The 27,609-nt window shown below is 39.1% G+C and overlaps 2 protein-coding genes across 2 annotated transcripts in view; both read left to right on the plus strand.

Annotated features, from left to right (window-relative positions):
- The first annotated feature begins 313 nt into the window (after window positions 1–313).
- STK17B (serine/threonine kinase 17b) lies at window positions 314–19,679 on the plus strand. Its single transcript, XM_075153623.1, has 8 exons — window positions 314–439; window positions 3,239–3,394; window positions 7,211–7,423; window positions 11,587–11,731; window positions 11,976–12,102; window positions 13,009–13,057; window positions 14,437–14,616; window positions 16,682–19,679. The coding sequence occupies exons 2-8, from the start codon at window positions 3,273–3,275 to the stop codon at window positions 16,962–16,964; spliced, it is 1,119 nt and encodes a 372-aa protein (XP_075009724.1). The 5' UTR covers window positions 314–439; window positions 3,239–3,272; the 3' UTR covers window positions 16,965–19,679.
- A 6,710-nt stretch (window positions 19,680–26,389) lies between these two features.
- The window catches only part of DNAH7 (dynein axonemal heavy chain 7), a 123,086-nt gene continuing 121,866 nt past the window's right edge, over window positions 26,390–27,609 (plus strand). The window contains exon 1 of the mRNA XM_075153630.1: window positions 26,390–26,500. Within this exon, the coding sequence (XP_075009731.1) occupies window positions 26,486–26,500 (15 nt within the window). The 5' untranslated portion in view covers window positions 26,390–26,485. The remainder of the gene's footprint in view (window positions 26,501–27,609) is intronic.

Raw genomic sequence — 27,609 nt, forward strand, 5'->3', positions numbered from 1 at the left:
AACGCGTCCCGGCCGCGTCGGCGGCGCCCCCTCGGCTCTCACGAAGGAGCTGGGCGAGGCGGCGGCTGAGGCAGGCGGCACCTGCCGCTCCCGCTCGCCTCAGCCGCCACCGGCAGCTGCCCCGCGCCGCTCCCGCCCCACCCCGGCTGCCTTCGAGGGGCGAGGGCAGCCGGGCGGGGGCGCTCCCCGGTCGGAGGGCTCCCCACCAATGGCGGGGCAGACGGCTCGCCCCGCTGGGCGCGGATTGGCTCCCTGCGGCCGAAGTGGGCGGGCCGGGCGGGCGCCGCCGGGGCAGCCACATCTACCGGGCTGCGCTTTTCAAACGCCAACTGTGCGGGCGCGGCGGTTGGCGGGTTCGCGGGCCGGCCTGCAGCGCGTGCGGGCCGTTGGGGCGACGGTTGGCCCGTGAGGGGTTTTCCTGGGAGTCCGACGGAGAGAGGTGAGCGTGCCTGAGCTGGGGTTGCAGCTCCTGGCCTCAGCTGCTGCGGGTGAGGGCGGGCGGGCGGGCGGATCCGGTGGGGCACTAGGTGGGCGGTGGGAGCGTCGTACTTACTGCCTCCCCCACCCGGTGTTGGAGCTCGCCGGTGCGCGTCTCTCCGCCCTGGGGAGCGCTGGCGGCAGCACCCCGCGGCGCGGGGGTGCCTGTGAGGAAAGTTGGGGCGTCCTGCGGACATCCTGGGCCGGGTCCCGCCTTGACGCCGGCGGCCCACCCCGACCGGGTGTCAGCGCACTCGGGAGCGGGTAGCCCCCGCGGGCTCTCGTTGCTGTAGCACAGGGAGCAAGGGAGGGTGGAGGCGAAGGGAATGCTTCGTCCCCTTCAGCCCTTTCACGGGGGGAAGGCCGGCCCGGGTTGGTGCGAGGGGACGAGAGTGCGGGATGCGGGTCCGCCGCTGCCCCTCCTGGTTCTCTCCGGGGAGCCCGGGCTGACCGTGAGTACTTTCCTTCGCCTCGCTGTCGCTCGTGTGCATCTAACGTTGCCTTCGCGTTGGCTGCTGAGCGGGGCAGGTCATCGCCGACAGGCTGAAGCGCGGCTGAGGCGAGGAGGTGTGCGGGGACAGCCGGCTCTTCCGCGGGGAGGTCTCCTGGGGCTAGCGGTGAGCGGAGGGGGACGCTGCCGGCCGCGGGGCTCGCCGCTCCGCCGGGAGGTGCCGCGGGAGGTGCGGGCCCTGCGGTGTCGCGTCGTGTCCTGGTGCTGCTCGTCCTGCTGAAGCTGAACGTCTTCCTAGCCTGCAGCAGGGACTTGACTTTTGTTGCAAACAGTTAAATGATGTGACTTTTTGCCTAGTTAAAGATAATTTAGTGGGAAGTTTTCTCTTTAATGTGAAGCTTGCAAATTTCTGAGAGATGCATACTTCTAACATCTGTTACTCGGGGATTTTGGTGCAATGTGTAACAACACAGGTATCACTTTTAATTTTGGAAATAGTTAATGTATTAGAATTTGTGCCTTTTTCATAGCTAATTGGATTTGAAATTGGATCTCATTTTCCTGAATAGATTATGTGCCTGTTTGTGAGTTTCTGCCTGCTATGAGTATATTTTTCTCTATTCTTGATTATGCCAAGCTAAAAAGAGATGTGGTTTCTTACCAGAGAAACAGTTAATTCAACATAAGACAAAAGTACTCCTTAATAATAAATCTTTAAGAATAATGATATAAAATGAAAGCTTACATAATAAATTTGATAATAGTAAGCTCTTAATCAACTAGATCAATTGTCTACTATAAATAAATCTTTTTGTGCTGAAGTACTGCAGTAAAAAGATAACTTTAACTGTTAAACTGTATTTAGTGAGTACAGCTCTAAGGAGAGTCACGTAAAATCTCAGACATCTGAATCAGTCTCTTAAAGGGTAAGCTGTCATATAATTGGGGGAAAAGGAAGGCATATTTGTTACAAACAAGGTGATTCAAAGATTTGTATGCTAGATTGTATTGTGACCCCTTGATAATTTTTTTAAGAAGTTATTTCATGCTTATCAAATGCTACTTTGAAGATATTCTTAAACTATGTAGTATTTTTTTTTCCTGCTAAAGCATGAATCATGATTTAAATCCAAAGTAGTTCCAATATGAATATCCATGTTCCAAGAACTGATAATTTGAACAATGTTTGATGGGTACTGGATTATATCTGAATCATAACTACTTCAAGTGTTCCTCCAGAAGTTTCTGGTAGTACACTTCTGTCATTTGAAAACTGAAAGTGTATTTTTGTAAGTTTAACTGTATCTGAACTGTAATTTGCATTGTGATTTTTTTTTTCCTTCACTAATAAAGGTAAACCTGCTCTCTAACTTAGCAGAAGTCTTAATTGATGTTTTATTTTATCCTTCAGTAACCTTGTTCTGCTTTGCTTTTGCATTTCACCTGAAGAGATGCTTCAGGGCTATAAAAGTGAATGCCAAAACCCAGTATTTTTACTGTTTGGTTTTTTTGTGTGTGTGTGTGTTTTTTTTTTAAACAGTAGTAGAAATAATGTGGGTGGGTATATCTTCATAATGTGCCGTTCTTCTGGTTTATTAAGGTAATTTAATCAGGATTACTACATCATTTGGTTCTAAGTGATCTGAACTTGCAAAGAGGATGTTGTCCATTCATGCTGCTTTCTGTCAATGAATCTAGCATTAAAATGAAACTTGGATGAGCTATGAGTGAGTTTAATAAGAAATGTGAATCTTCCCCCTGGAAAAAAACTTTTTTTTTTTCCTGTGGTTAGCTATTCCTGCTGTGTTGCAGACAACAAACAGGAAGGAGTTTTGGTTAAGTCCCCCAGGAATACCAGTTAAAAGTGTAAACTTAAGGGAATTGCTGGAACTTACTCAGAATCCAAAGAAGAGTTAAAGCTTATTTTCAGAAAGTTTCTTTTTTTAAAAAAAAAAAAAAGAGAGAGAGTACATATCATTAATAGTTAAGTAGTTACTAGCTTTTTTTACTGGAACTGAAGCTTATCCCTAATATTTTATGGATATGCTCCAGGGGAAAAAAAAACCCTTATCTCAAATGTTAAAATTATTTTAAATAAAAAAAAAGTATTTCAATTAATTTTCTTAGCATGTCTTGATTAGTATTCCTTTCAGGTTTTATTTTTACAGTGTTTAAATGTGTTGTTTTCAGGTCACTGCTGAACAAACTTAAGGCTATTCTAGTCTGATAGACCTAAACTCTAATATTTGTATACTTTCCTGCACTATAATTATGGGATTTCCAAAACTTTTAATTATTTTGCTTTAACAGGTGACTGGTAGAAGAGAGAGACCTATTCCTGACTATGTCGAGGAGAAAGTTGGAGAATAAAAGCCTTCCTGGCTTGTTAGCCACATCTCTGCAGACACAAATTAAGACAGACAATTTCCACAATTTTTATATGCTTGAATCAAAAGAGCTAGGAAGGTAAGATTATTCCTATTTATTTTATTTCAGTAAGAGCAATTTCTGCTGCAAGAGAACTCTTTGTGCAATGATAGACCTTTTCTGGCAAACTTTTACGGTAGTAGATGTGGAATGAAGTGTGTCTCTCCCCCTCCCCACTCCCTTCTTTGCAGTATCCAACAAATTCTCTAGGGACCAGGAAAAGGTACAGTGAGACCTAAGTTGCCAGCCTTTTCCATGTCAGAGAGATTCAGCCTGTTTTCATAGACATGTAGATCTGGGATTATGTTCCTTTTCTTCCATTTACCCTGTCTAGTCACACATCACATTCCAGGTACATAAACTAAAGAAGAGATGACATAGGGTAATACTGCAAGACAAAGAATGGGGATTTTGAGTTGGTTGTTCCGGTTGTTTGGTTGAGTTTTTTTGAAGTCCAGAAAACAAAGACCTTTTTCTCTCCCCCTCCCACCCTCAAGCAGTTAGTCTAAGTTTCTAACAACCTGCTGTTTCAGAGTAGTTTTGCAGCCTGTTTCCCTTGCTCATGTTTGCAGCAGTAAAATAGTAAATAAAACAAAAGAAAAAAAAAACCCTTGGTATTTATGATACTGTTTCAGACATCTGAGTTAAGGCTTTTTTGAAATCATTGGGTTAATTCATACTTTGAAAATATTCACGGAATTGGCTGTAAAGCCATACAAACATAATGCCATGGTCATGTTTCCAAGCTCCTTGAACAGAAGTGGCATGGGTCAGTTTTACAGTTGTTGTGCCTTGCAGTGCTACATAGCGATCCTTTGCACTTGTAGCTTGTTTTGTCAGCAAAGATGCTCCTCTACATGTGATTTTGTAAGCTCTTTAGCCTTCATTGTTCTCTTGCTTGTTGTTTTTTTTTTTTCCTGGCATGTGCTTTATCTGGTACACTTTTATAAAAAGTGTACCTTGCCAACCCATAGCTTTCTTCTTTTCTTACCCCTTTGTCAGCTCTAGTTTTGAATTCTAGGCTGTACAGAAGCAATTTATATGCACCATCCTCTAGAACTCCACTATTCTTAAAATGGTGGATTTTCAGATAATACATACCTGTGAGATAATGTCTAAAGCAAACGAAAGTACAGATTTTGCATGCATTCCAAAACACAGTCTTTAATACTTTCTGTACATGCAAAACCAGGCATACAAAGTAAGTGCCAAAATGCAAAGAAACGGAAGCAGAGTAGTATGTTTTCCAAACATATTTTTGACTTTTCCTGGCTTAACAGTGTGTGTATGCGTGGTTTTTTTTTAATGTTTTAAGTGTTTACAACACTTCATAAGTGATGTAAAATCCACCTTTCTCTGTAGCTTCTCTAAAAGATTTAATATGCTTTCCTTTTCACTTGCAACTTTCTTCTTCCTCTTCAGGTTACTTAGTAAATGGTTCTTTTGTTCTTCTCTGCTTAATCTTCCCAAGTCCCATTTCTTCCTCCCACACCCTTATCTTTTAGGTCCTTTGGTATTTAAGACACTGACTCATAAAGCAGGCAGGTTCTCTTTAGTGGGTTAAGTAGTTTTGTCCCCAGCGTGTGGATGTCTTGGCTTCTTTTGAATTAGTTGCATTTCTGTGGTTTATAACTTGGGATCTGAAAACAACTGGAAAACAGTTTTTATCTTGTAAAACTGGGCTGTAAAGTGTGATGGTTAAGCAGTTGCTTTGCAGGCAACAAGGAGTGGGAACCACTTTGCTTCCTTCAGTGCCACACTTCAGATCTGACTTTTTTTTTGCATTTCTGGGGAAATTCCACTGCTCTAAAACAATTTTGTGTCTTAATAATTTTGTCTTAATAATTGGCACACTACAAATAAAATATAAACAAGTGAAAATTCTTACATCATCTATCTGGAGATACTGCTGACCCTCAAAACTGTTATACCCACAGCGACTAGAAGGAAGATGTGCAAAAACTATCAGGGAAGATTTTGCTGTTCTCACAAAACTCAACCAGTTCCCCTTTTTTAATTTTAGAGAAACTTTTGCGGTTGACAGGGTGATGTGATGTTAAAACGAGAATGTAAGCTGTGGGGGAGTATCTTAAACTTTGGTATGTTATGAAATTCAGCTCAATAACTTCCAATGCTCTGCAGTAATAAGCTGGTTTAACAATTGGGAAAGGACTTGGCCATTTCAGGCTTACAAATAGTTGCTAAAATGAAGAGTGTGCATCTATCAGACTGTAAATAACTTTCACCTCTTAAATTAATTTTTCTTTTGAGTTTTGTACTCTTACCTTTCTAAATTTAGTGCTTTAAAAAAAGGACAAAGAAATCTGACAACTAATTGATGTTGAAATAAATGATGACAGAGAAGCTGTTTTGTTGAATTTATTTCTAAATAAGTGATAGCAGTGTGATTAAAGGTCAACTTTACATGTTTAATAATTTAGTCAGATTTGTACAAACTGTATTTAACATATGGTTATTTCCAAATGGAAATCTGATTTTTCATGAGATGCACATACCTTTTTTGATTAAATACTGAAGTCTAGATTTTTTCAAAAAAGCCTCAGACATGCTTTTTTTTTTTAAAAAAAAAAAAAAAAAAAAGAGATGTTCCATTTAGGCACTGTTTTTTTTGAACCAGAAGAAAGACAAAGCCTGCAGGGCAACATAGTCTTTTCTACTAAAGAAGCTAATTTAGTTGAAAAAGCGCAGGTCAGATAGCTCATACTGAGCTTCCTCATCGAGTTTGTTTTCTGTATGCTGTGGTAACAAAAAAAAAGCATGGAAAGGCGTCGTTTTTTCGAAGACCTAAGTGTAGATCTAGTTCTTTGTACACAGTTTTATAACTGTTTTTAGAATTTTACACAATTTATTTTAGCCCTTCAAGTTTTGGTTTTTTTTTAAATCATGTTTCTTGTATCATTTGAAAACACTTTACAGTATGCAACTAGGCATTTCTGGGAATGCAAAACTTGTGATTATAAAACTTTGTTTTTTCAGGAGTTTATAACTTGGCTTAAAAAACTGCATTTTTCCCCCTATTTTTTTAAAAGGTCAGCTTGGTGTTTTAACTACAGTATGTGGTTTTCTTTTAAAAACATTTCTTTGCCAAAATACATTTTTGTTTCCATACCTAAACAGTTGGCTAGGAGATAAAGCAGCACACTTTGTCTAACTGTAATTGAGAAAGAGAATGCTAAGTAGTGGGTGTCTTGCTGTTAAGATGTTTTTAAACATTTTGCAGATACCTGGGGTTTTTTTTTAGCAGTACTACATGATTTGCGGAGGGAAATTCTTTATGACTCTAAAATTTTCTGCACAGAAGACCTTCCCCCCCGTCCCAGCATACAAATATGCTTTATTTTCTGTGTTCGTTCTCTACATTTCACAGGGTTTTGCTTTGTTTATTACTGTATCCTGTAGGTGCTATAATGTTAATATAATATTGCCAAACTGAACAAAGCCTTGAGCAGCCTGGTAGGATCTCATAGCTGGCCCTGCTTTAAGCAGGAGGTTTTGCTAGAGACTTCCAGAAGTCCCTTCCAACCTGAGCTATTCTATAATTCTGTGATCCTACAGTGAGAACGTCCATGTAACTTGATACTCTGATTTAATCTAGTCTGTATAAAGGGAATTGTACTGGGTCTCACCAAAGCTTCATCTAGCTTAGTGTCCTTTCTCCTACAGTGGCTGAAAGTGAATGTTCAGGGAGTAGCGTAAGAACAGGTCAAACATAGCATTCCCCTGATAACTTTTTTTTTTTAAGTTTCCTATTGTTTGCCATGCCTTTTTATTTCTAATGGCAATTCACATAGTTTTTATGTTTTAAGTCTTAATGTTTTCTCTTTTATTTTGTAGAGGAAGATGTGCTGTAGTTAGAAAATGTATAGCTAAATCCACAGGCCAAGAGTATGCAGCTAAATTTTTAAAGAAAAGAAGAAGAGGTCAAGACTGCAAAGCAGAGATTCTTCATGAAATTGCCGTGCTTGAATTAATGAAATCTAATCCTCGCATAGTTAATCTCCACGAAGTCTATGAAACAGCAAATGAAATCATCTTAGTGTTGGAATAGTAAGTATGCCTTCATCAGATGTTCCACATTTGTAGTTACAAATCTCTCACTTTTTGCATGTGTTGCCTGAACACCTAGAAGAATTATAACAGTACGCTATATACATTATGCTAATATTTCATTATGATATGCTTTATAAGCTCTTAGGGACTTTTTTGGTATGATTTATTTTCATGTAAATGCAAGAGTTGAATCAATTGCTGTTAATTTGAATCTTTGGTTTTGTACATGTGTTTTGTTACATCCACAGCTAGTGAGTTATGTCAAACTATGGAATAAGGCATAAAACAAAATACACTGAAATCTATGGTAGTTTTATACTCAAAATTTTAAAAAGTGGACTGGAAGAATTTTTTTTTTTTTTTTACAAAAAGCTATAAAAAAATAAAAAGAGATTCTTCTTTCTTCTCACTGCATAACTCGGTTTCATAGGCAATTTTGCTCAATTTCAAAATGAAATATTTTTTGTGCCTTTAAATACTATGTCAGGAGGGTAATTCTGATTAAAACTTGCCTGTTTAATTTGAGCAGATTAGTTGTTCTGCTGGTTGGATTTTTGTAAAAAAAGCTCTGATCAATTTTCAGGTCAGGCTAACCTAATATAAAACCTGAATACAAACTCTGTGGTGTAGTTTGTATTTTTATTTTTTTTTCCCCTTAAAGAATCTTTCATGCAAGCTGACCAGAGAGAATGTCCTTGCATCCCATAGAAAGTACATATTGCTTTGATGCATCTTAAATCATACCAAAAAAAAACCGTAGCCACTGATACCAAGTACACAGATTTCAGAGAAGCTGAGCATGTCTGTGTTCTATGAACTTCAGTCACTGCTTGACACTTTTTGGTGACTGAAAACTTGCAATTCATTTGCAGGTTTTGAGCTTCTGAATTTAGTGGTTTTGTTGTTTTAAAACTCTTTGGCTTTTGGAGCCGTTTCCTCCAAAATTCCCATATCTTTTTAGATGTCCTCGTGGCTTCTTACAAGCTCTGAAAACAAGTCTAATTTGGGAATCTAATTTGAATTATCGGTCATATTTGCTGTATGTGTAAATGTTTGTTTGGAATGTAAGGAACAAAAATGCAGTAGTGAAATTAATTCAGAAAGCCTCTCTCTAGGTAGGATTTAAGTTTCACGTACAAAGTATTTGAAGAGCTGTTAATGGTCTGCACACACCATGATAAATTCCTTCAAATTTTCCAAAGAATGTAGCTAGATAATCATAAAAACCACCTTTTTTCTTGGAACTAGATGTTCCCTAACATATTATTTGTTGTTCTGAGAACGCTAGAGTAATAAATAATGTAGAAGTAAAGACAAAGACCAGATGAAAAGTTCTGAAATTCTTATCAAGAACAAGTGCAAGTTCACATAAAAGCCATACTGATTTTCCTGCTGCTTTTTCAGCTCAGCTAAGTCCATCTTGCTTATTAAAGCTCTGTAATGAAACAACTTCCTTATACTATATTGGTATTAATGGTCTACTTTGTAGTAGTGTTCAGAAGTCTTACAGTAAGGGTTCCTAGTTCTATTGGGATCAGCAGAGGGCTGATTACGCTTCTAAATTATGTCCTTCTGTAGCAGAAGACACAGATTTTTTGTTTGTTTGTTTCTCATTATCAGAACTCTGAAGCAGTACTTTAAAAGAATTGCAAGAAATTAGTCTTTTACTCGTAAAATAGTTTATAAGCATTTCCCATTTAGCCGTATTTTTCCTCCTACATGTGGTCTTCGCTGTTGTTGGATTGTATTTGTGGGGTTCTTTGGAAGATGTAGTAGAATCATAGAATCATAGAATCATACAGGTTGGAAAAGACCTCTAAGATCATCATGTCCAACCGTCAACCCAACACACCATGTCCACTAAACCATGTCCCTAAGGGCCTCATCTACACGTCTTTTAAATACTTCCAGGGATGGGGACTCCACCACTTCCCTGGGCAGCCTGTTCCAAGGCCTGACCACTCTTTCAGTAAAGAAATTTCTCCTCATGTCCAATCTAAACCTCCCTTGGCGCAACTTGAGGCCATTTCCTCTTGTCCTATCGCTTGTTACTTGGGAGAAGAGACCAACACCCACCTCACTACAACCTCCTTTCAGGTAGTTGTAGAGCGCGATGACGTCTCCCCTCAGCCTCCTCTTCTCCAGGCTAAACAACCCCAGTTCCCTCAGCCACTCCTCATCAGACTCGTGCTCCAGGCCCTTCACCAGCTTCGTTGCCCTCTTCTGGACACGCTCCAGCACCTCCATGTCCTTCTTGTAGTGAGGGGCCCAAAACTGAACACAGTATTCGAGGTGCGGCCTCACCAGTGCCGAGTACAGGGGCACCATCACCTCCCTACTCCTGCTGGCCACACTATTCCTAATATAGGCCAGGATGCCGCTGGCTTTCTTGGCCACCTGAGCACACTGCCGGCTCATGTTCAGCTGGCTGTCAGCCAGCACCCCCAGGTCCTTTTCCTCCGGGCAGCTTTCCAGCCACTCTTCCCCTGGCCTGTAGCGTTGCCTGGGGTTGTTGTGGCCGAAGTGCAGGACCCGGCACTTGACCTTGTTGAACCTCATACAGTTGGCCTCGGCCCATCGATCCAGCCTGTCCAGGTCCCTCTGCAGAGCCTTCCTACCCTCCAGCAGATCAACACTCCCGCCCAGCGTGGTGTCGTCTGCAAACTAAGTAGTAAGAACCAGTTTGTGTAAGCGCACATTTTGTAAATAAAGGAGAGACATGGAGCTTGCTGTCTGTGAGGACTCCTAAATCCTTTTCAGCGGAGCTGTTCAGCTCTTTACTCATCTGGTTGTTCACCCATCCAGACCATAATGTAGTAACTTGGATAGAAGAATACTATGGGAGACAGACATACTTCAGCTTGCTAAAGTTGAAGTAAATGACATCCACTGCTCTTCCCCTTGTCTACTTTTTGTCATAAAGGCAACTAGGGGAGGCATTACTGATAGCTCGCATAGCTCCAGCAGGTTAGTGACTGTGTTTATCTATGTGGTCCATTATCTAACTTTTTTTATAGACTCTATCATTTTGCTAACAATGAAATTCAGGCTTACTGATCTGTAGTTTTGAGGTAGCCCTTCATCCTTAAGAGAGAGAAACTTCAGGCAGTTAGAGCAGGCTGAATGATGATTTCAAACCCAGTGTGAAAGAACTGACACTGTGTCAAAGTGTAAAAGTGTAACTAATAAACCATCTGCAACACGGTTATTTCCATGCTTCCTTTATGCTGTACTAATAGTAGGGTTTTCTGTAAGTAAACAACAGCCTTTTTCTGAGGAAGACGTATTTGAGATGCTGTGTGAAAGCAATCTCATCTTTGTTGTTAGTGTGGAAATGGTAGATTTCAAAGTGACAGAGCTGAGTCTTTGTGAATATTCTGTGTCTACTAGAGTTCTGGAAGATGCTGCTCACTAACTGGCTAGGCAACTGTGTATTTAATCAGCAGCAGCATGCTAGATTTTCTTCCTGGTACCTCTCTGATAGAAATACCTGATTTTTAGTCTTCCATCGGAATGGCAGGACCTAGGGCGGCAAGTATGCAGTTTCCTCTCACTCCAGAAATAGTTTTCAGCAACTCTAGCTGTTCGTTGCTTTGTAGTTCTTACATTTACACCACAGCCACATCATGTAAAAAATGATGATTTTTACTCCCCAATTCAGAGAATAGGAATACTGCTGGGCTTTCTTGCTTTGAATTATTTATGGAACTAGTCTAATGGAAGAAATTTTAGATTTGACTTGAAAAAAAAAAGGCTGCTTCTGTTAGGGAATGATGATAGAACTCATCTTCTTGAAGTCATCTTCACACTCACTTACAGGAAAGCGTGCTTGAGGGTACCAAAGCATTATGAGGTTTTTAGCCACAAAGTTCTGTTCCACTGTCTCAACTGCTGTTGCCATCTATGGCAACAAGAAGAAAGAAAGAAAAAGCATCATCAGATTTTTTCTTTTTTTCCTTTTCTAACTGCTTATATGATGTGTCTTCGCATAAGTATGTGTAAAAAAAGAAAAAAAAAGTAACAATATTCCCAGTCTCTCTGAGAATATGAATATGATAAATGAATATATATTATATAATTAGGTACTATATATAAAATTTTTCCTCACTTAAGCTTGAAAATTCAAACTTAATACGTAAATGTTCTGGAATGTGTTTCAGTGCTGCTGGAGGAGAAATATTTGACTTGTGTGTCCCAGATCTGGATGACAGAATTGGTGAAAGGGATATTATAAGACTTATAAGACAAATACTTGAAGGACTTCGCTGCTTGCATGAAAACAATATTGTTCATCTTGATTTAAAGGTGAGGCTGCAGCAGACTTTTTATTTTAGTACTTTATCTTCAGCTTACTGTTATGATAATCAAAGTCATTTGCTAAATACGTAACAAAGGTGAAGAGAAAAAGCAGTGTATTAGATTAAATAATTTTTAAAAATAAAATGTAGCAATAAGTATTGCATGATAGAAGCGGAAATGTCATTTAGTACATTGGGATTTTTTGCAGCTTCTATTTTATTAATTGAGAATTAAATCTTTTCTATTCTAGCCTCAAAATATTTTGCTGAGCAGTGTCAATCCCCTTGGTGATGTAAAAATTGTAGATTTTGGTATGTCTCGGAAGCTTGAGAATTCTAGTGAACTGCGGCAGATCATGGGAACAACAGAGTATCTAGGTATGGAAGAGTTGCTTCACAATTTCTAATGTGTGGTTTTGAGAAAAGAGAATTTCTTGTAATGTGCATATCAACTTATCAGTCATTACTGGAGAAAGAACGATAGGACAAGACAACATGTTTTAAGCTGTTCTTTTTTTAGAGTAGTCAGCAAATATTTGCACCAAAAAAATCCCAAATTATATCAATAAGTTCACCTCTAGTTTCATGCTGTAGCATTTGCTATGACGCAGACTGTTAAATCAACAAGAAATTTTGGCTGCTAAATTCTTTTGATTAGAGTTGAAATACAACATTAGCATGTACAAAGAAATGTTCTTTGAGTTAGGAATGCTATTTAGGATGATAATTTAATGAGATGAAAATATTCCTCAGAAAGGGAAAGATTACCATTAACACTGAGCCCTCTCTGAGGGGCAGGTTTCCTTAACGATCTGACTACACTCAATTTTAAGAGCTCCTCAATCTGTAGTGAATAACTTGCTATCTGGCATATGCTAACAGCCACTGATCCTAAAATTGGCTTGGTCATCTGGCTTTGCAGTGTTAACGTGCTGAAGGCTGTATGCATTCCCCTTAAAAAGCTATATACTTGAAAATCTCTTAGAAGAATCTTTTATGTGCATGCATCTGATTAGAAAATGTCGTGGGACTTGGATAGAATAGACTTCAGGCCATATAGTGCCATTTTAGTGTGAACCAGTTAAGCATCGGTGTGTCTAATCAAACAAATAACTTTTTTCCACCCTTGTGGCTTGAAAATAAAAAACTCGATTATTGAAACTGCATGTTTAGTCTCATAATAATGGTTGGCAAGAAAACTGCCGGAAATTTAGCGTATGATTCAAGGCCACTTGAATAATGTATCTATTAAAGTGTTTTTCTTCTCCCCATCTCTTTCTCTAGCTCCAGAAATCCTAAACTATGATCCTATTACCACAGCTACAGATATGTGGTAGGTAATAGATGTTATTTCATTTTATTGAGGTAGGCGTGACCACTTAACAATCTGGGGGCCAGATCCAGACTCTGATGCAGTTTTATCTGGCTTCCAAGAATACCCTTCTAATGGTGTGCTGACCAAAAGAGGGAAAGTTGGCAGGGGAAGGAGCCCTCAGGATGTAATTTGGGGCTTACAGGAATATGGGTCTGTTGCACATCTCGTAGGGAACGCAGATGGCTTCTGAGCATGCAGAGTCTAGGTATTTGTTCTAAGGGAACAATAAGAATGATTGGATAGCATACTTTAGGTATTAGTTACTCTTGGATGACATGCTTCAGGTATTAACTACTCTTGGACACTCCTCCCTCCCCACTTTTGTATCATTAAATAATTTTATTATACAAATGATGAGAAGTATTTTAACTTTCTACTTCTTATCTTTAGAGCAATATCTGCAGAATGAGTCATAAAAAATGAGACAAGTACCTTCAACTAATCCACAACTTTATTAAGTATACTTTGTGGCCTATTAATTTCATGAGCTATGTTGGTGTAAAGGCTAGCCTAGGGATGTTTTCTTAAAAACATAAAATATTCATATGCTCTTCTTAAGCATCTAAATAATTAAAATTCAGTTTTAAAAGTTGCTGTGTTCTAATTACTCCTTTGAAATTCTGAACTCGTAATAGTAATTAAATCTGTTCCTGAATGTTTTTTAACCACTTGCTATTTGCTTGCTTTTGTGGGAAGACATGAAAACAAACTATTGGCGTTCTACTCGGAATGACAAACACAGCAGTTGCATGTTTCTACACTGTAATGAGTACTAAGGTTTGATCTATCAGATCATAAAACCATTTTTATTATGCATCAAGAAACCATCTAAGACTTATAATAAATCATATGATGTGTGGAACTCATGTTCATGTTCTTAGGGAAAAAAATCTCAGCAAGAGGATACTGTAACACAAATGTTGCTTGTACAGAAAGGTTGACTAAATCTCAGCCTTTGATACTTCATCCAGAATTACAGTGAAAGATGGCTTTTATTTAAATGCAAATTAGAAAGTCTATCTTTTTGCAGTTCTAACGTCCAGAATTGCCATATGTCAAGGATGGGCTGTGTAAAAGTGGTATTTTTCCTAACAATCTCAGTGGGAAGAAAAGGGTATACTGAAAGTAAGCAATTTTCAAAAATCCCTTCCTTGAGATACATACATAGCTTTCCTTGTGTTTGCATGTGCATACATGTTTCAATCACATCAAAGTGAGATGTCACATGATGTTTCTAATTCTTTGAGTGTGGCATACATCAGGAAGTTTGATCTGCAGCACAATAAATGTGGGGTGTATATTGTTTAGGTATCCTATACATTGTGTTCTTATCTCAGGAACATAGGTGTGATTTCATACATGCTGCTGACACAAGAATCTCCATTTGTGGGAGCTGATAATCAAGAAACTTACCTTAATATATCTCAAGTTAATGTGGATTATTCAGAAGAAACATTTTCATCAGTTTCACAGCCTGCCAAAGACTTCATTCAAAAACTTCTCATAAAAAATCCAGAGTAAGTAACAAACTCCTCCAGGCAAGAATCTTATCTTTTATGTTTGTGGAGCACCTAGAAAAAGTGAATGTTAATTTGGGAGCTTAATACCACTGATATGATCAGTCAGACATTTCACAATGCATTGGTATTATCAGCTGGATATTTAAAAGTGTAGATTTATACTTTTCCATAATATATGAAAAGGATCTTTGGTTCACTGTCTGGCTATTATTGTAATCAGGCTTGTGCTTTGAGTTTTGTATTTTGAGTTTGTTTATGTTTTCATTCAGAGGACAGATTATTAACAAATCTGATTAAATATATTCTAGAAAGGTCACATTCTTGTCTATAATTTAACCTTCTATTGCACAATTTGGAGAGACAAAATGCAGTCTTTTTGATGCAGTGCTTTCTTGTTTCCTGACTTATCTTTAATGTATCTACTTTAATAATTTTATATAAAAACATGTCAGTCTTGTGACTGAGCATATATTCTTCAGAAATATATAGTGTTTTGCCATGTTCAGTCTTTCAAAAAAAATGTTCTCAATCGAAAGTACAAACTTCTTTTTGTTTGTAAGGCACATTTCCATAACTTTGCATTCTTTGGGAGTTCAGACTCTAATCAAGGCTTTTCAAAGCAGCTGAACTTTGAGAAGATAGTCTTTGAGAGTAGGAGAATTACAGACATTAACTGTGTCTATTCTTGCTGTATAGCATTAAATCTGGATTTTTTTTTTAACTGTTGCACCAGCAAATGCAGTGCCAAAACCAAAAAACAACGAACCTAAAGAAAAACACCCTAAAAGGTATATTGGGGGGAATAATATTGTAAAGTCAGTTAGTCATGTTCTACTAGGCATGGTCAGGTATTATCAATTATAGTGCTACGTATTGTCATTTGTGGTGAGAGGGTAGTCCCTGTCTTCTTCAGAGAGTCTGCAGCCAGCAGGAGTGACCCTGTTGTTTGGTTGCAAAAGAGGTTCTTTGATAGGAGGGGACGATGGGAGATGATATCCACTTCGACTAAATAAGGACTCCATATAAACTCATGTCTGGACAAGATCAAGGATGAACAGTCCTTTCTATTTTGGCTTCTCACATAGAGGGTTTGTCAATATCTGGAATAACTCACAAAAACCATAGTATCATGAGGGAAGCAATTATGAAGAGCCTGCTTTGATAAATGTTAGCGGGGACCTGCGGGATGTTTGACGTTCCATCACAGTTACTACTCTACTTGCTTTTTTGCTTCTAGGCATCTTGGAGTCTTCGCTATATCCTCAATAACCTTCCCCCCCCACCCCGTTCTAATTCTTAATGACTATTCCTTCTTGCATCTTAAGAGGAAAAATCTGTCCCTCAGATAGTCAACTCTGTAAAGTTACAGTCTCTGACCAAAAAATATTCACGTGTTCTGGTAGAGTTAAGGACAAGTAGTGGGTTCTATTGCATTTCCAGCAAGTTCTGTGGAACTTAACAATTCAAAACGTGATGAAAACTGTAGTAGCACTAAACTAGGTTATCCAAAGGAACCATTTTGTAAGTCTGTATTTTGTTTGGTAGTAACTACATTTTGGAAGGGTTTACACCAGTTTATGATGAATTGCAAGAGTAAAACACTGCAAAATGTCAGATAGAGTTGATGACGTTATTTGGCCCTCCTTGAATACCTGATGACTGAATATTCATTAGCCTCCTGGTTTACAATGGTCTGTATAAAACATAGGACTTCAAAAGCATAAGCACATGCACATATATATATACACAATGTTGAAAACATTCCAAGGGACTATGAATACCAGCTGAGAAATACCTGTTCCTTGTTCTGATGAAAAGCTTACCAGTTCTGACACTCAGCAGTAGGGGAAACTGTCAACTAAAATTTAGATGCATGTTGCCAATACTTTAATAGGGTCTAATGTGTTTTTTAGCAGCAGTGGTAGTGGTGGAAAAACAGCAATATTGACTCTTTAGTGTCAATTCTGCTTAAGATTTCTTAGCATGTGTCAGAGATATTTTAATTACATTTTTAGTATTTCTGAAATTAACTTAAACAACTTTACCCTTTTTTCTTTCAAAGGGAAAGACCCACAGTAGAGGCCTGTCTTTCTCATTTGTGGTTGCAGCAAGGGGAGTTCCTACTCTTGTGTAGCCCTGAAGAAACTTACTGCTCTTCTCCGATGTCAGGACACACAACAAAATGCTCAGAAGAGCAGAATATAAAATCCAGTTGTAATGGTACCTGTAGCAACAAGGAAGACAAAGAAAACATTCCAGAGGACAGCAGTACAGTCTCCAAACGTTTCCGTTTTGATGATTCATTGCAGTATCCCCAAGACTTCATGACAGACTTCGTATGTTAATGTGTGATACAGACTTTTATAAAATGAATTTAGCATAATCTATTCCAGTGGCGAATATAAGATTATGGCTTGCCAATTCGTGCAGCATTGGCATACTGGAAATGCACTTTGATTCTTTTATGCTGGTGCTTCCTTTTCTATCCATTGCTGGCAATGGATTTAACTCCTGAGAAATTGGGGTTGTTGCACCAATAAAATGAATTATTTTTTTTAAGAATATATAATTAAGTATTTTTGCACTTTTCAAGTTTTAGTCCAAAAATGATGCCAGAGTGAACAAACCAAAACCTGGAAAAGGAGTTTGTTTAAACTCAACCTTTGCCAAACAGTGGTTGAATACATGCACACTTTTATGACTCGCTCTAATAAGAAATTGGTCTAAGCAGGAAAACTGAATCTAGGTGTCTTACTGGGCTTATTTGTGACCACCATTCTCATCACTTTAAATGGAAGCTAAAGTTGGTATGTTTTGGGAATCTGATACATCTGATGGGGCCATTTGGAAAACTGCTTTCTCTCTAGGATCATTAGTAGTTAAGGAAATGTTTCTGCCTTATAGAACTGGTCCACTTAGGGATTATAATGCATACTCTGTGTGTTTTTCCTGTGTTGGATCTCTGGAATGCTTGAATAGAAAACGGGTAGATTGTCAGTCCTTATGCTAGTGGTCCTTTGGTTCTTATCAGTAAGTTATATTTGAAGAGGATGAGGGTCCCATGCTGATGTGAATATTTGATACACTTGTTAGTTTGCTTTCATAAAACCTCTGAAATAGTATCGTCTAACTGTATTGACCTATTACTCATCTTAAAACAAACAAACAAAAAAACCCCAAAAAACAAAACCCCACAAAAACCCCACACCCACACAAAAAAACCTAGAACAGAAAGCCTCTTTAGACTGAAAAGCAATAACTGAATAAACTGAAAATAACCATTTTTTGCCAGTGAAGCTGCAGTTAAAAGCTTTTCATTACGCCCCTCTAATGCAGTGCATCTTTCTGTCAATTATTGTTAGCCGTAATAACTTAGCTTCATGCCTGCTCTGAGAAACGGACTGCAGTGTGTTAGTATTTAAAGATAAACTACCTAATAGTTGTTCTAAGCCTTTAAATTTGGTTTGTTTAGCGGGTTTGTTATTTTTTTAAGTTATATCCCTTCCACTTCCTGTTTCTAGGCTCTGAGGAAATAATGCCTATGTCAAGTTTTGACTTAGAGCAAATACCAGTCATGCTTTAACAGCCTGAAATTAATACTGACAAGATAAAATCCACTAACACTGAGGCTGGAAGTCTTTTTGTGTAGGGAATGTATTAAAACTCTTATAAATATGTTGAAAGTAAATGGCACTTTAAAATACTTCTGGGATTTTCCACTCCTCAGAGCTTAGACCTAAGCGTCTTTGATTTGGATTTGGTTTGTTTTGTATAATAAAATATCTGATAATCTTTTTCAAGTGTGCCTGTGGACTTGTCAATAGTTAGGCAGATTGAGGTTTTGGAACAACATATGTTTGAGAGGTGAACACAATGAGTGGAAAAAAGGTTGTATTTTATCTTTCTTGGCACAAGGAAGGAACAGATTTTTTTACAAATAGATTGCAATATAAGGTATCACCATAATGCATGGGGGAATTCAGGACTGTTATCTTTATTTTGGGTGACACTCATGTCGACAAGTGAGAAGTCGACTCAGGTGTAAGGCATGTAAGACTATCTTTCAGCTTATGTTTGTCAGAAGAAGTAAAAGTTTTCCAAGACTTAATCTCATGTGAAATGAAGTACCGGCTGTATTCAGCATGGATGAAGCTCAGATGCCTAGGTATAAATGAACCACACTGAGTCTCCTCTGTATTAATTCTCATAAAACTTTTTCCAGTGATACTGATAATATATATTATTATAAAATGACTTTGCTGGAGGCAGTTGTTGGATTGTGTTCAGGTACCTTATACCCTTACTTTTCAAAGTCCTTGGCTTTTCCCAGTTGGAGTCTTTTCTAACCTTTTGTTTTTTCTACCAGCATGGAGTCTAATTTGAACTGGGTAAATTAAAAATATGAACTATTTTACACATACTCAGAAGTTAAAGTTCACTTAACATAAAGAAGATAAAGAAAAAAGCTGCAACGGATAAAGGTAGAAAAGAATGTTTTAAAAATTGTTGAATTTTAAAATTCTGCAAAAATATTACTGAACTGAAATTGCAACAGGGAAGCTTGTGAAAGTCTTCATACGTTAGTATTCTATTTTTAACATCTGGAAAATAAAGCTGAAAGCATATGCCAGCACTTTATGACAAAGTTGTTATTCCTTAAGATTTTTATCATGGTATCTGATGTTTACATTTCTTACTACTTTTGGAGTTAACTTATCTTTAAATTTAAATAAATGAAAATTGGTCTTATCCAAGGAACTTAAGTTTTGAAGACTTTATTTGTACTTTATGTAAACTTAAAATATACCTTGAATCAAATTGTGTTTGGATGAGTGCATTTGATTTATTTAAAAATATTATTGTGCATGCATAACTTCAATTGAATGTAAATACATACATTGTAGACAATTGTTAGCCCGTCTTGCTTCCTGCCATATTGCTGGGAATTACCAAGTGTAAATGATTGATGAGTAACATTTTAAGATGACTGAAGTCATATTTCTATGCAGTTCATTACCTTTTTATATTAAAAAAAAAATAAACTTTGCCTTTTTTCAAAACTTCTGTGTTTTCATTTCTTCACAGATTCAGAGAATGGTTGAGGTTGGAAGGGACCTCTGGAGGTCATGTTGTCCAACCCCCCTGCTCAAGCAGGGCTACCTAGACCTGGTTGGCCAGGACCATGTCCAGATGTTTTTTGAGTATCTCCGAGGAAGGAGGCTCCACCTTTCTGGGCAACCTCCAGTTCCAGTGCTCAGTCATCCTCACAGTAAAAAAAAGTATTTCCTTATGTTCAGACGGAACCTCCAGTGTTTCAGTTTGTGCCCATTCCCTCTTGTCCTGTCACTGCGCACTGCTGACAAGAGCCTGACTCCATCTTCTTCGCACCCTCCCTTCAGATACTGATGTGTTGATAAGATCCCCCCTGAGCCTTTTCTTCTCTAGGCTGAACAGTCCCAGCTGCCTCAGCCTTTCCTCATAGGAGAGATGCTCCAGTCCCTTAATCATCTTTGTGGCCTTTTGTTGGACTCTTAGGTATGTCTATGTCTCTCATGTACTGAGAAGCCCAGAACTGGACACAGTACTCCTGTACTTAGTAGAAGGGAAGGATCACCTCATCAACCTGCTGGTGATACTTTGCAGCCCGTGATACCATTAGCTGCCTTTGTGGCAAGGGCACACTGCTGGCTCATGTTCAACTTGGTGTCCACCAGGACCTCATATCCTTTTCTGCAAAGGTGTTTTCCAGCTGTGTGGCCCCAGCATATATCAGTGTATGGGATTGTTCCTCCACAGGTGCAGAGCTTTGCACTTCTCCTTGTTGAACTTCATGAGGTTCCTGTCAGCGCATTTCTCCAGCCTGCAGAGGTTCCTATGGATGGCAGTATGACCGTCTGGCATATCAGCCACTCCTCCCAGTTTTGTGTCATCTGCAGCCTTGCTGGGGGTATGCTCTGCCCCATCATCTAGATCATTAATGAAGATGTTAAACAGGATTGGACAGAGTATTGACCCCTGGGGTACACTGCTGGTTACTGACCTCTAACTAGACTTTGTTCCACTAATCACCACACCTTGGCCATTCAGCCAGTTTTCAGTCCACCTCACTGTCTCCTCATCTAGCCCATACATCAACAGCTTGACTGTGAGGATCTTATGGGAGACAGTGTCAAAGGCCTTGCTGAGGTCTAGGTAAGCAATGTCCACTGCTCTCCCCTCATCTACCGGCCGGTCATTTCACTACAGAAGTTTATCAAGTTGCTCAAGCATGGCTTCCCCTTGGTGAATCCCTGCTGACTACTCCTGATGAATCATCAACTTACCAGTTAACTTCCTAGAACTCTTTTATATGTGCCTGTTTTTAAAGTTTTATGTTCCTATATGTAATAGTCTTAATGTCTTGCAGTATTTACTGAGGTGATACCTTTATGTTAAATTCTAATGGCTTTTGCTGAATGACCATATAAGGAAACTTAAATGGAATGTTTGTTACACATATTGGCCTCCTAGGGCACTATTGTACATTTGTTTCATTTTCAAGTAGATGGCTGAATTTAAAAAAAATAACAGTTTTCCTTTAGAAAAGGAATTACACTCAAAAGAGTGGTAACCCCTTGTGGCCTGGACAATGTTCCCTACAAAGGCGCATTTCACTGAGGAAATGAAAGCTTTCTCATTGTTAGAAATGCACAAATGAGCTTTCTTTTTAGTGAAAGAAATAGTGTATTCATGTGCTTGGTTTGGTGTTGCTTGCAGCATTAAGTTCAGAAATTATCTGAGTATTTACATTTCCTGCATTGAAGGTTCTTACCAGGAATGCTGCCTTTTTTTTCTTTTTTTTTTTTTTTTCTCTAGAAAACAAATGACTCTGTTTAACACTAGTAGTGGTTTGAGACAGCTTGAAATTTCTGTGTTTTCAAAAGGCCTTCTAAGGAAGGAGACAAACTAGAAAGATGCATTGTCTAGATAATACCTGATCATCGTCTTACTGGGACAGTTGTGCTTGTACTCTTGCCAAGTAAGGTAAGTTACTTGGAAAAAGCTTGGAAAAACACACTGTAGAATTGGGGCAAGATAAAAGCATGCAATTAATGTCTGTTTGTTTCAGAAACCAATCATCCCGTGCCGTAAGAACCTGGCAGCTGACAGACTTGAAAATACTGCTTGGCCCACTCGGCATCGGAGAAGTGAGCAAGATACAGAATGAGTCAGTGTCCAGAAAGTCTACCAAATTAATGGTAACATTACAAAGCTGAATTGCCGAGTCACCTACCCGTGCATGAGAGTGTAAGGAAATATCTTAATTAAAAGCAGGTACATGAATTATGACATAAAAATTCTTACCTGGTTAGCCCGTGTAGTGTTAGCCCTAATAAATAAGGGCTAGACTATTACATAAAGTATTCAAAGAATCAATCATTTCATGTGATAGTGCTAGTTTTTGTTCCTTTCACAACACAACAGGAAGATAAAGGATGATTTTTGACCCAGTAACACCTGTGACAAAACTGTTGCCTTCCAGTGAAATGAAGACTTCACCTTTGAGAAGGGTGTAACAGAGCGTTCCTGTGACACACAGGATTTGCATCCAGAGTCAGTAAGTCAGCATACCTACATTGACCACAAAGTATTCATATTTCCTTTACTATTCTGGTATTCCTGATAGTAAATGAAGACTCCTTTTTCTTTTTTAAACTGGCACTGATAGGTGCTTAGGCTCATTCTAGTGTCTTTCAGAGCGGCTGTGAAGATGAAATAGGCATACAAGTTCTGGCCTGTAACTTGCTGCTTCTGTTGACACAGATGACCTCAGATCTCTTCACTGTCTTTAACAGAATCTTTTCTGTGTTCCAGTAACTGTAGGATTGTGTTGTACATCTGTGCTGTTACTGTGGTGGCTGTTCTAAAACAATCTGCAAAGTGATCTTTCCTTGATGGACAGCAGTTCCATTGTGATATGAGCAGAAGACTCACCTGACTAAACACATGCTTCTTATAGCTCAGCATGTTTCTGAGAATGATTTTTACCAACATTATGTAAATAATTATCACTCTTCTTTTAGGGAAGAAAATACTATTTTAGTCCTGTCTTCAGTTTTATTTTCGTGCATTAATTATTCCATACTCAAGATATACATAACAAGACCTGACATAATAAAGATCATAAAGTTTAAAAAAAAAAAAATTTTTGAAATAGGGGGAGATTTCCTAGGATTTCATAGGAATTACTTCTTTCTTACAAAACCACTACTTATATTTGTGCTTCCATATTGTTAGTCTAGGTACGGAAAAATAAGGTATACAAGGAAAACATTATAGACATGGTTCTGTCTTTAAAAAAATTTTTGAATTGAAAAATATATGCTTTTTTTTTTCCCCACTGAAAACTTGCATAAAATATAATGACTCCCCATTCATGGTGAGCTGAAGTGTTAAATTTATTATCTTTTTGAAATAATTATCGTGTCTAATTGCATTTTAAGTGCTGTCCAAAATTCAAGTCCTGCCTATGAACATAACAGAGTTTAAGTATCAACTCTTGATTTAAAACCCTTAAACTTGAATTTTGATGACTAAAACTTTCCTTTACAGGAATCATTATCAATTATCAATCATTATCAATTTCCCCACTATTAGAAGCCTCTATGAGAAAGCTTTGCTTGCTTCATTAAAGGTCTTTACAATGTGAGATCGATTACTTGTTTTATATACAACTATAGAGTCCATGAAGGGTGTGAGAGAACTTAGAAATATGTACACATATATATTTAAGAAAAAAAATAGAGACAAAAGAGATTTTAGACGAAGTGCAGTACAAGAAACGGTATTATGTGGGAATAAGTTCCAGTATGTACGCTTAGTGTTCAGTTGAGATTGCCGTAACTGCTGGAGTGATTTAGGAATACAACTTTGAGAGACAAGTTGTAGGCATTTAAGAAGCTGTGATTCCATTGCATTCAAACATCTTGTTCCATTTTCATGCTTTGTTTTTCAGACTGTCATCTTGCAACCTCTGGGGAAGAAAAAACCCCTTCCTGAAATTATTTTTAAAGCAATACCCAAATGTGAGAATTTTCATTTTTGTACACACAGGAGTTACTACATTTGTTGTACTTTCAAACATCATTTTTTGCTCTAATCCAAACATACAAAGCATGCCAGTGAGTACTTTGGTTAAAAATTAAAGACTCACTTTTTTCACATTAAGGTCAGTAAAATACTTCACTGTACATGGTATTTTGGCTTAAGTTTTGTTAATTCCATGGAGTAAACCACGTTGTTATCTGCTGTTTAATACTTTTGCCTCTGTTTCAAGGGTGAAAGAAATGTATTCTTGATTACTGGCACTCCAGAATTTAACTGAGGCATCAAGATGGAATAAAAACCCCATGTCAGGGAATCTTTCAGAAGATGAAAACTTAGTGATAAAAATGTTACCTATGGCCTTTTTTCCTTCCTGTATTTAATTTTACTGCGCCACTGATCCTTTTTTATGGCACTGATGTTCCAGTCTTTGCTAAATTTTTTATTACTTAACAATATATGAACTGTATGATACTGAATGCCTATATCTGTTGTCTTTGGCTAGTAATGATGGATTTTCTTTTTTAATAGTCTGGTCCATTTTTTTAATTGCGTTTAGTACAGTTCTAAAACAGGTGCTGAGGAGTACTCACTTCATATTTGTGTGTACTCGCTCTTTCTTTTCATCCTGTCGCCATTTTATTCTTTTGATCTTATTTTTACCTCTGAAATTAGATTTAGATTGTTTTGTTAGCTATGACTATGGGATTTCAGATCAAAGTGAGATGTTAACCAAACACAGGAAGGCAAGAAACTGCGTTGTAAACCATTTTTTCTGCTGTGTCCTCCTATGGCCTTGGAAAAGCTGATTAAAATCAGCTGGTATTGTGTTTATGTAAATAAATTGTGTTTAACTGGTCACTGCAGGAAAAGAATGAAATATGGGGAAAAAGAATAAACAGCAACATATAAGTTATTAGTTCTCTATAAGAATAAAGTTCTTCTGATAATGAAAAATACTATATACACAGGAATTTATTTTCTCTGTAACGTTCCTAATGTTAGCAACCTAACTGTGTGTCTTTCCTCCTCTGAAGAGTACAAGCAGATGTGCTATTTCCTAATCAGATAATGAAAAAACAAAATGTCACTTTCTAGCAAAACGCATCGCAATGCCCAACAGTGTATGGTGATGTGTGCTGAACGTGCCACTGCCTTCTGTAGATAGTTTCTAATAGTTGAATGACTCGGTACTAAAGAGAAAAAGCAAGGATTTCCCTTTGCGTGTTTTCCAGCTAGACTGTTATATATTATAGCCAGTACAGCGTACAGCTTGTTTGAATCTCCCTAAGATATGTTGAGTATGAGGGTATTTCTCATTTCAAAATCAAAACCAGGCTTTGGTACTCTTTTAGAAAATGCACTGGGAATTCCAAGTGATGTTGAATTTTCTTCAGCTGGACAAAGCAAAAATACCCTACTGGTTCTTTGCCTGTGGTACTTTAACAAAGGGGCTTTTATGTTTGAAACTCGATATGTAGACTCTTATAATGCTCTATGTACAGTTCACAAGGTTGGTTATAAGCCTGAATCAGAGCTCATTATAGGGATTTTCCAGCAGGCTAACTCCACTGTAAACTGCAGTGCTACCTTTTATGTGTTGCTACTGTGAAAACGTAACAAAACCTCTCATTTAAAATTCACAAACTACCTAACATGGCAACGGCTGTTTCAGATCCCATTGAAATCCAAACCTGGTCACAGCGAAGTATAAGTCTTACTAACCATACCGGTATTTTACTTAGATTGGTCAAAGCATCAGACTCATAATGCAGGGAACACCCATTGACTACCAATGAAACAAAGAGATTTTTATTTCTATTTTCTTGTATTCTTTAATACAATGGTGGCAGGTTGTTTAAATGCTCTGTCTGTTGTGCACAAGATGGGCTGATGCGTGATGTGGCACCTGAAAAATCTGTGGTTGCTGTTGTGGTTTAGACACCCCAGTCCAGCCATTAGAGCTTACTAAGAATGATTTTGCAAGCACAGGTGAGTTCTTTTGCATGTTTAGTTGGAGCACACAGGTCTCACTGCTTCGCCTAAAGACAAGCAGCCACATTCACTTATTGATACACATCCATTAATTTAAAAGGTAAGCAGGAATCCCTGCCTACAGAGCAGCGCGTGGTACATGCTACTTAAAGCAATTTTAACTATCCTTATTTTCCTGAAAGTGGCAGGCCTCAAGAGGGTATCAAGCATTTTCTACTGGAAGGCAATCTCAGTGAAGTAACCGCAAAGCTGAGATTCAGCTTGCTGCAGCTGCAAATATATTGCAATAGCTTAAAAACAACCATCACAGGTGTAATCCGTTCTGTTGTTCAGCAGCTAGTGAATGGCATGCCTTCAGTCAGTAACACCTGAGCAGGCAGCCGCGCTGAAACGCCGGGGTGCTTCACACGTGCGGCCGTGGCTCTGTTCGCTAACTCGATGGCAGAAAGCAAGCTGTTGCTTGGCTTCCAGTTCCGGACGTTTCTCTCTCCTTCTCCCCTGCAGCAGGACCGCGAGTTTTCTGCTGCTCAGATAACGCGCTACACGTTGGAAGGACAACGAAGCCGCTGTAATTAGCTATACCGTGTTTCGCTGCGGAGGGCCAGCGGGCGCTGCCCGCCCTGTCCCTCGGGCCGGGCCGAGCCGCCCCCTGCGCCGCTCGCGCCTGGCCGTTGGGATTCGCTGTGCGCGCGGCCAGGGCGGCGGCGGCCAACGGCCGCGCTCGCGCTCGACGCTGCTAGGTAACGGCGTCGTCCCAACACCGCGGCGCTGCCTCGCCCGCGCAGACATGGGTACCGAGCAGGTACGGGGGCCTGACGGGGCACAGGGGAAGCGGGCAGTCCCGGGGCCGACCTCCGCCCGGCCGCTCCGCCTCCTTCAGCCCGGAGCCGACAGCATCTGTCCCGGCTCTGGCAGGCGAGGGCTGGGGGTTCCGTGGCGGCCCTCGCCTTGGTGGGGGGCTGCGGGGCCGGACTGGGTGCCGGGGAGCAGGGGGCTGGCCGAGGAGAAGTGCCTGGGCGGCGCTAGCCGTTCACAGGGCAGAGAACAGAACGCTCGGGTGCACCTGGCAACCGGAAGGGGGCTTGTTCTGATATGAAAAGCATTGTTTTTCTTTTAAACCTTAAATAACAAGCTTGAATTAAGCTTCTGAAATTACCTTTTTTACCCCTGACACCTAATTAAATGCTTGCACGTTGTAAGCAGAGGCCTGGTGGGGCAGCCGTGTTTGTAGAGAAAGACTTCAGTATGCTGTCCCGTTAGTTGCGGGCTGGTTGTGACTGATACCCTCCAGGAAAATTAAACTGTGGTGTCTGTGCTCTGAACTCCTTAAATCAGGTTTTTAGAAGCAACGTAGTCCTTCTTGCAGCTGCCCAGATTTCCTTTAATTACTTTAACAGTGTGAATTTAAACAGACATTTTACGTTTGGGCTGCTGTTCCTGTAGTGTTTTCAGAGAGAGTAACTCTCTCCTAAAGGTACCCCATTATAAACCACAGAAACGAACTTCAGTCTTTAGCTTGGTACAAAGTGTTATGTCATAAGCCCTTTCCCCATTTTTTCATTTGTTTGTTTGTTTGGGTTGGGATTTTTTTTTGTTTTTTAAACATGAAGCATGAAGAGATTTTAATTAATTCAGTTTATTTCTAGAATTGCAGGAAGCTTAAATGCTGAAGACAAATGCCAGTAGAAGCTTTTGGCTATGAATGTGGTTTTAAATCACTGGGCATTAACTGATACTAATTTGTATTATTTCTCTAGTGGCCTGATTGGGTTGTAGTTGGTTAATGTTATTGTAAGGAAGAGTCTGCCCTCTTCAATCACGTTGTTCTCCTGTTACTAAGTCAATCCTGTTCTTTTAGTCTCTTTTGGTTTTGATGTCCTCATTCAGATTTGTTTTCCTCTAATGAAATGT

Source organism: Calonectris borealis, chromosome 6 (assembly GCF_964195595.1).
Source record: "Calonectris borealis chromosome 6, bCalBor7.hap1.2, whole genome shotgun sequence".
NCBI classification, from domain to species: domain Eukaryota; kingdom Metazoa; phylum Chordata; class Aves; order Procellariiformes; family Procellariidae; genus Calonectris; species Calonectris borealis.

Bases quoted from the DNA above. Each gene is read 5' to 3' on its own strand.
- STK17B (XM_075153623.1), top strand. From the start codon at position 3,273: ATGTCGAGGAGAAAGTTGGAGAATAAAAGCCTTCCTGGCTTGTTAGCC. The intron at 11,732-11,975 runs GTGAGGCTGCAG...TTTCTATTCTAG, and splicing joins TTGTTCATCTTGATTTAAAG to CCTCAAAATATTTTGCTGAG. The intron at 12,103-13,008 runs GTATGGAAGAGT...CTCTTTCTCTAG, and splicing joins GGGAACAACAGAGTATCTAG to CTCCAGAAATCCTAAACTAT.